Here is an 8,970-nt window from a genome sequence, read left to right on the forward strand (position 1 = left end):
GTATCTCACGTAAATACTATTAGTTCATCTAAGTTATCACTCAGTTACCAAAATCAAACAAGGACCTTTTAACTGGTCTTGTCTTGGTGTCATCGCACGTCAAGGCATGGCCATCGTCCTGGTTGTCATGATCTTGCTCCTTATGCCATGGCGTAGCATGGTGTGGTGCAACGGTGCTAGTAGTGACGACATTGTGGGCATGGCAGTGGTTCACCAACTGTCCAGCGCGACGTGGTCTTATAGTGGCCTTCATCACCATCTCCTGTTTTTCTGATAGTGTCATGACACGAATGAGCGGGTGGCTACTCTCGGGTTGTTGGTGGCCCTTCTAGCTCGTGGCTATGTAGACTCGACTCTGGGTTGCCAAATCGAGGCTCCTAGTGGTCTGGTTGATCTTGTGAAGCCAAGGGCGGATTATGCAACACATCCACTAGCAGGTGGGGTCGTACGCCCGTCTTATCGAGCTAAGTTTGGACAGTGCAGTGTCGTACCAGTCTTCACCCGTCCGCGGTGTTGTCTTATCTGCGTAGGGGTGCATAGGAATGGCGTTATTTGCCCTGAGATCTCATGTCCCAAGAGATAATCGTCCTCTCAGTCCTAGCAGAGTGAGTGGTGGGTGCCTGTCTCTGTAAGGGCAGGCATGCCTGATGGTGTCCGCCCTCTCGATATCCTTTCCTAGAGGTCAAGACGGAGAAGAAGTCGAGCACGACTACGGAACGCGCGGCGAAAGAAGAAGGGAGAGGTCGTCATGGACCGCTTGGCTTGGTGTTTGACCGGGAACTTGTGTGGCTTAGGTGGGCCACAGTTACTAGGTCTCGGTGCCTTGGGACACCCGAGGTATCTTGATGCACTCATGTCGCTGGCCTACCGAGCCCTTTTGGCCATCTATATGCAGTTATGCACTGACTAGAAGTCTACAAAGCCGAAGAGCGACTGCAAGTCTACATAGACAAAGGGCTCAGCTCGACTCTACTACCTCCTGCTCAGAAAGAATCACAATCTGACCAATCTGATGTGCAGCACAGAAGGAGAAAAAAAAATGAAATGGATCCAAATTATAAATTTCATTCTCCTTGTTTTGCAGCCGGCTAGTAGCTGATGTTTTAAGCTTTGATTTATACCATTCTTTAAATGTTAGTTGTAGACTTGAAGAGAGAGTGTGTTTATAAGGTCTTTCTGCAATAAACATCTTTTATGACTCGTTGCTTTTTGTTTGACATGATTTTTACTACACTATTTACATAAGTTATTATCTTTTATTTTCTATTGGATCGCTTTATCACAAAAATTAGTAGTATAAAGTTCGCCACATGTGAATTTTAATCCTGAATCCACCAGTGGATAAAATAAATAGAAGAAATTCATTCAGCTGCAAATAATCTAGGTCTGTTCAGTCCGATAACTAACCTTCCGTCGGGAAAAGGTTTTGAAAAATTTTCCCCTCCCGTGGGCAGGGACCAGGGCCACGTCGAACAACGACACGGGCCGCAGCGCCGGGCAGCAAACAAAATCCTCGCGCGTGGCCAAGGGGCTTTCCAGGCAGCGCAAACCGCTCTACATCCCCATATATTTTCCCCAGTAGGCACCAACCACAACCAGGCAGAGACAGAACACAACCTCTGAGATTCCCCATGGCTGCTTTCTGGTTGCTGCTGCTGTTCGTCGCTAGTGCAGTCCTTGTTCTTCGTACATGGAGAGCTCGAAGTATCATCAGCAAGGCGCGGCAGGCAGGGCCGACGTACCCGCCGGGGCTGGAGCCGTACCCGCTGATCGGGCACCTGCCACAGTTCTTGGCTAACCGGCACCGCGTGCTCGACTGGATGACCGAGTTCCTCGAGCGCCAGACCACGTGCACCTTCGTGCTGCGCCGGCCGGGCGGCGTGCGGGGCGCGATCACCGCCAACCCGGCGAACGTGGAGCACTTCCTGCGCACCAGCTTCGACCGCTACCCCAAGGGGCCCCGGTTCTCGTTGCTTCTGAACGACTTCCTCGGCCGGGGCATCTTCAACGCCGACGGAGAGGCCTGGCGCGCGCAGCGGAAGGTCGCCAGCCACGAGTTCAACACGCGCTCGCTCCGCGCCTTCGTGGCGCGCTGCGTGCACACCGAGCTACATGGCCGCCTCCTCCCGCTGCTGCGCCGCGCCGCGGCGTCCGGCTCCCCGCTCGACCTCCAGGACGCGCTCGAGCGGTTCGCGTTCGACAATATCTGCCGCGTCGCCTTCGACCACGACCCGTGCCAGCTCCCGGACGATGGCGACGCCGGGGCGGACAGCAGCTTCGCCGATGCGTTCCGTGACGCCGAGAATCTCAGCGCGGGCCGGTTCCGGTACGCGCTCCCCGGGTTCTGGAAGATCAAGAAAGCCCTGAACGTGGGTTCTGAGAAGCGGCTGCGGGAGTCCATAGCGATGGTGCACGATTTCGCCGATCGCATAATCCAGTCGCGCCGGGAGGAGATGCTGACTGCCGGTTTTGACAAGCACGACCTCCTGTCGCGGTTCATGGCGAGCCAGGACGAGACCTACTCCGAGTCTGAGGTGCCTCTCCGCGACGTGGTGATCAGCTTCCTACTCGCGGGGCGGGAGACCACGTCGTCGGCGCTCACCTGGTTCTTCTGGCTGCTGTCCTCGCGGCCGGACTTGCAGCGCCGCATCCGCGACGAGGTCGCTGCTGTGCGCGCCCGGCGGCGTGCACAAGGCGACGTCGATAGCATCGTCGGGTTCGACCTGGACGAGCTCCGCGAGATGCACTACGTGCACGCGGCCATCACGGAGTCGATGCGGCTGTACCCGCCGGTGCCGATTAACTCGCTGCGGGCGGAGACGGACGACGTCCTGCCCGACGGAACAGCCGTGCAGGCAGGGTGGTTCGTGGCGTACAATTCCTATGCGATGGGGCGGATGAAGTCGGTCTGGGGCGACGACGCGCGGGAGTACCGGCCGGAGCGGTGGCTGAACACCGGCGACGGGACGTTCCGGCCGGACAGCCCGTTCCGGTTCGTGGCATTCCATGCGGGGCCGAGGCTGTGTCTGGGCAAGGAGATGGCGTACATCCAGATGAAGTCCATCGTGGCGTGCGTGCTGGAGGAGCTCGACGTCGCGGTGGACGGCGCGCACCAGCCCCGACCGGTTGCGTCGCTGACGCTGCGGATGGCGGACGGGCTCCCTGTGACCGTGAAGCCGAGACGGGACTGACGAACTGCTGTCACAAACAACTGCAGACTCTGCAGGAGGCTGAACATTTGGAAAGAAATGGTGTACCTTTTTCCTATACGTGAATAAATCCACTAAATTCGTCTATTTCTCTATTTCTTTCGGAAAAGCACCTCTCAGTTGCTTAAAGTTCAATGGCAATTCTTGTACTGGCAATTTTTTTGAGATCCGCAGAATTTGTTCGGGGTTTGATGTCCAAAGTCCAAACTCCCCTATTCTTGTACTCATCTTTTGTGCGGACTTTTCAGCAGTATATAGGTACGTTCTGTATAGAAAGAATTTGTATTCCTTCACAGAGAGTGACACGTGTAGGGACTATAAGAAAATAAGCGGATACATCACTCTTTTTGTTCCGTGCAGCACACTTGTTTCATTAAGAGAAGATAGAGATTGTACAGCTCCACGGCCATCCACCGGCGAAGCTGATAGAAACAAGCAGATACGTCCTTCTCTTATTTCATGTCAAATGTGAAAGAAGCTGACACTGAAGTCAAGGTTATTAAATCGTAGAATCTAGGCTGTAGAAAACATTCCACAATAAAATCTTACTCATACGGTCAGTATAGTAACTTGAATTGTAAAATCTATAAGACATCACTTTCGCCGAGAGGGCTTACAAAATACCACCCCATTAATCAAAAAACAAGAAAAACACAGTATCATTTGATTCTATAATGATCTAATGGATTAGATTATACCAAAGAGCCTATATTTAATGTAATAATAAATAATAAATGTGGAATATATAGTAAATTAAGGGAAATAATTTGATTTCCATACAAGTCGAAAAGAGAAATACTCAAATAAAACCTTCCATGTAGAACACATAATTAGCAAAAGCAAATTTTTAATAATAACTATGAAAAATTAATCGTTTGGTCTCCAAACATACTGAAAAGTAAAATATCTACATAAATTTTCCATATATACTCAAAAGAATACAATTTTAGCACAGTTTAAAGTATTTTGAGTTCAGTTAACTATATATATAAATTATAAATATCTATGATATCAAATAAACATATATGTAGAATTGCATATTTTCTAGACAGAGGCAGTAATTAGTAATTAGCAAACTCTGAAATTGAAAGTTACAAAAAAGTTTGATTTTCATATATATTCTGCAAAGCTATGGTTTACTTTGGTGATTTGACACCTTTGATCACACTAATTATGGGACGTTTGAGCTATATTTATCTTTAAATCTGCATCGTGGCTCTCGCTATAATAAAGAAAATAATCAGTTCATGAAAAAAAGGGAAGGCCCAATGGTACGAGTATATTGTATGGCGCGTTTCCAACAAATGAGGCTCGCCGCGGCCACACAGCAACGGTGCGAGGGTGTGGTTCCCGAAGTCCGAATGAAAAATCTAGGCAATCGATCTGTTTGGATGGGAGCTTGGGCAAAGCTGCCTGAGCCAGACAATCATCCCAGACGTCTGATTTTGGACGTCTCGAGTATATGCATCTACTTGATTTACTCTCACCGTCCCAAACTATAAGTCATTTCATGAATGTTGAAGAGTCAAAATATCTTAACTTTGACCAAAGTTATAGAAAGAATTACAAAGATTTATAACATCAAATAGGTATAATATGAAAATATAATTAATGAACAATGTAACGATGCTAAATTGATATCATAAATATTATTATCTTACCATATAAATTTAGTAAAACTTAAGATGGTTTGACTCTGCAAGATTCTTAAAATAACTTATAATTTGAGAATGAGGGAGTATTTGTCAAGGCTTCATCCAAACAAATCTATATGTATAGGCACTTATAATTTCTTAGACCCGTTTAATAAGGGATAAGGCTCCTCTCAGACTCTAGCTTCACTTTCTCCGGAGAAACTCTACCAAAAGATTGCAAAAAACAAGTCACGAGTTATTTTTTACTTTTTCAAAACCACTCCGGCTCCTCAAGAGAAACCCTTTCAAACAAACAAGGCCTTAAAGTTTCACCTTTAGTTTGTTTGTGTTGTACAGCATGTTTAATTTTGAGAAACAATTTATAGATCCTCTAAAACGACTCCGTGTCCTCCGAAACTAGTTTATTTGTTGTATGACCATAACTTTCAGCGTCTTTTAACTTTGATTTCGAGAAAGACACCATTACTGATTTCTTCATACGTTTCGATACTTTCCTATTTCCTCTCTGATTTGCCTGAGGCTGAAGCGGAGCAACGGAACTCTGGGCCTTTGACACCTGTTGTTTAGCGGCTCCTCACATTCGAAATCTATTTCACTTTACATGGTAGAAGTTGGTGTAATTCTAGTGCTAGTGTAGTGTGATCAATTTTTTATTTGCATTGTTTAAATAGACTTTACTTTTTTTTATTTTCTTTGAATAGAAAAAGAGTCTGTTTGGGAGAGTGCCACCGGCTCCAGATCCACGAAAAAATATATCTAGATTTATTTTTTACCCAAACACTTCTTTGACAGTTTTACCGTAGATCCGCCCCACCAAAATCATGACCCCCCTGATCCACCAGGTTTGGTAGAGTTGGAGAAAATTATCCACCACTGCCATGGCTTAAAAAAAATAACGCTTTGTTCTATTTTTTTCTTGTTTCACAGTAAGGATATGTTGAGCCCTAACAACAGATCTGCTATGACCACTCCAACTCTGGTTGCTCCCGCCCGCCTAGGCCCCTTGCTCTGATGAGGTTGTGCCCGCGCGTGTGGTCTTCAGCTCCAGCAAGGCTGTGCCCGCCTACTGTGGCCACGGGCTCTAGCGAGGGCCACGCCCGTTGGCACTGCCACCTTGCTACGTGTCTCCTCCTCCCTACTCAGCACCTCCTCTGTCGTGAGCTCTGAATGGTAAGAAGGAAGAGATGGAGAGTTGACGCATTAGGCGTAGGTGGAAGTGGGATAGAAAGAGGTGGAGCTATATCAAACACTTTGTAGGATTCTAAATACTGTTGCTCCATACCGAGTGGAGCTAGAGGTGATAGAGCTCTCTCAAATAGGCTCTAGCTTTGTATTACTCGCTCTGCTCAATTGTCTTTTTTGTTGTTGTTGTGGCTCCCATTGTGGTTACATATTTTCTTCTTTCTAGTTTCTATAGGTACCGAGGACTTGCTTCTGGCGTCGGCGGCAGGCGTAGTCGATCAAATTGATTATTATGATTCTTATATTTGTTTAATATTTTTATTGTATTATATTCTATAGTTTATTAGTGGGGGAACCATAACTTTTGATCAAGGGACCGAACACTGCGATGGCATAATGTAACATGATAAATATGTACAGCAAATATATGTCTCAATGGCTTTCTAATTTTTTTACATATATATTTAGTACTCATAACGAAAACATAATATTTATCATAAAAATAGTGAAATAATAATTTTAGCTATATAATTGATTTTTTTAAAGTATTTAAAAAATCCAATGTTCTGGGGGGTGGGGGGCACGGCCTCCTAGTTCCGCGTGTAGTTGTCTCGAATGATTCAATAGCTTTGCTCACACAATCCGTAGGATGTATGATCTATTTTTGTTGTGATCCGCACCTTACTTTTAATTTGTGATTTTGAACCAAATAGGCTCTCGTTTGGTCGACGTCGTGCTAGAGCCACCTAGCAGGATAGAAGTAGGAGGGGACCGAGAGGCACACATCCGCAGTTTGGCTGCTGGTGTCTGTCTCATCAACGATGGCGTGCATCATCGTCGCACGTACGATGCCGAGGTCGACCCGACGTGCCAAGACACAACCACGTATTGCCTCCAAAGGGTACATATGCATCTTGTAACATGTCTATAGTATATGTTTTACATTTGTGATTCGGATAAAGGATAATTTTGATCTTTGAATTATATCATTTTGAAAATTTTGGTATGTTTGCTCCATCCAGGCCCTCAATCTTTGTATATTTGCAACGCATATCGTTCTTTGTATTTTTCCATTTCGAATTTTTGATAGGTTTGGTTGAATGACTTTTCAACGATTTTTTTCTCAAATCGGTTGGCTGGCTGAAAAGTAAGCAACAGACGTATTTCGAAATTTCGTTGATTTATGGCTGAAAAGAATCGTTGGAATATATGACTAAAGATGGGGCTTGGCTGAAAAGTTACGTCTGAAAATACTGTTCACTGATTTATTATAAGAGAAAAATATCGTTGAATGACTGACATATTCGGCAGATAAGCTCAAGCGAACAGGCTAACATCAAAACCATATCAACAGGCTCTATAATGAGAACATCAAAATTCATATCAACTTTTGATATCTCATATGCTGTTAGTCCATTGATTCCTTGATGCGCAGGTGTGGTAAGCTCGTGGGCAGAAGCAATGGACATCTTTATCTTCTCTTCTTTGTGAGAAGCTGATCATACAACTGGAAATAAACATTGTCACAACATTACTTGTCAAAAAAAAAACATTGTCACATTGGTGAAGCTGTTGAAAATCACATTGGTGAAGCTGCCGGGCGCCAATGTGGCCGTCGCTATGGATAATTGTACAGCGCTCAAAATAGCAGTCATGACAAAAGCAAAATTTATTACAAACTTTACATACAAAGTTTACAATAATACCCTGACGGGCGGACACTAGTCTACTCCTACAGACTACCCTACTGGCCTACTGCTCGGGCTGATCACCCGCCTGGCCTTGCTGCCCGGACGAAGGGGTCGGGGCCACCAGCGCCTGGCTGGTCGAGACCGCAGGCGTCGACCGTCCATCTCCCGCAATAGACGCGCCAGACAGCTCCCTGGCCGACCTGTCTGAACCCGGCTGGTCGGGGGGAGTGGCCGTTCCGCATAGATTGATGTCGCCGATCACCGTCGACGACAAATCCAGCAGACCACCCCGAAGCTCGTCCGCCTCTTGCGGGCCGACCTCCTTGGGATACCCCTTTTCCAGCCTGGTCAAGTCGACCAGGGGGTAGTGGGCGCGCACCATGCTAAGGATATGCGCGCCAGCAAACTCCCCGGCGTCCTTCACGAACTGCTGGAGCCAGTCCCACGCCCGTTGCGCCTTTTCAACTGGCGTCAATCTCGGTGCGCGGGGCTGGCTCTCCGGAAGCTCGGGGCTGATCAAGTCCAGGACCGGGGCTACTCCTTTCCATATCTTACAACAATTAGCCTTCCAGGAGTCCCGATCCTTGACCAGCTCGTCCAGGTGCTTCTTGGCGTTCACCTTGAGCACTGCAAATAAAGCAATATGTTAGTTCAACATATCGAAAAGAGCGATAAGCGGCAAATAACGGGGGCGGCGCGTATTACCAGACAACTCCCGGTCCCTCCGGCCTAGCTCCTCTACTGCTCGGCGCCCGGCCTCCAGCGCACCGGCAAGCTCTTGGCTGAGCTGCTCTTTCTCCTGTCGAAGGCGCGCGACCTCCTCCTTCAAACCTGCATGAATAATCCCCTGGTCGCGAAGTCAACCAACGCGGCTACAAACAGCTGCCTCGGAGTACGAAACTAATCTTCTCGCTGCCGAAACTGGTCGGCCAAGCGTCGGGTAAGCTCGAGACGATGCTCTTCCTGAGTGCTCATCTCGGATACTTTCTCTCCAACTTCTGACCGAAGCCGGTCCACCTCTGCGGCCAGGGTCTTGTTCTCGGCTACAATGCTTTCTATTTGGTCGAAGCACCTCTTTCGGTACTTCGCCGTTTTCATTGCGCCCTGCAAGACGAACATATATTGACCCAGCAAGATAACATAACAGTGTCGAGCAGCGCAAAAAATCACTTACCTTGACTTCGTCCACGAGACGCTTGGCCGCGCGCTCTACTCTGGCGGCCTCTTCTGTCT

At 47.4% G+C, this 8,970-nt stretch overlaps 1 protein-coding gene across 1 annotated transcript; it reads left to right on the plus strand.

The window, feature by feature from the left end:
- LOC8085277 (cytochrome P450 94A1) lies at positions 1,520-3,502 on the plus strand. Its single transcript, XM_002465580.2, has one exon. The coding sequence runs from the start codon at positions 1,632-1,634 to the stop codon at positions 3,189-3,191; it is 1,560 nt and encodes a 519-aa protein (XP_002465625.1). The 5' UTR covers positions 1,520-1,631; the 3' UTR covers positions 3,192-3,502.

This window comes from Sorghum bicolor, chromosome 1 (genome assembly GCF_000003195.3).
Source record: "Sorghum bicolor cultivar BTx623 chromosome 1, Sorghum_bicolor_NCBIv3, whole genome shotgun sequence".
In the NCBI taxonomy this organism is placed as follows: Eukaryota; Viridiplantae; Streptophyta; class Magnoliopsida; order Poales; family Poaceae; genus Sorghum; species Sorghum bicolor.

What these genes read in the sequence shown, in the direction of transcription:
- LOC8085277 (XM_002465580.2), top strand. Translation starts at nt 1,632, where the DNA reads ATGGCTGCTTTCTGGTTGCTGCTGCTGTTCGTCGCTAGTGCAGTCCTT.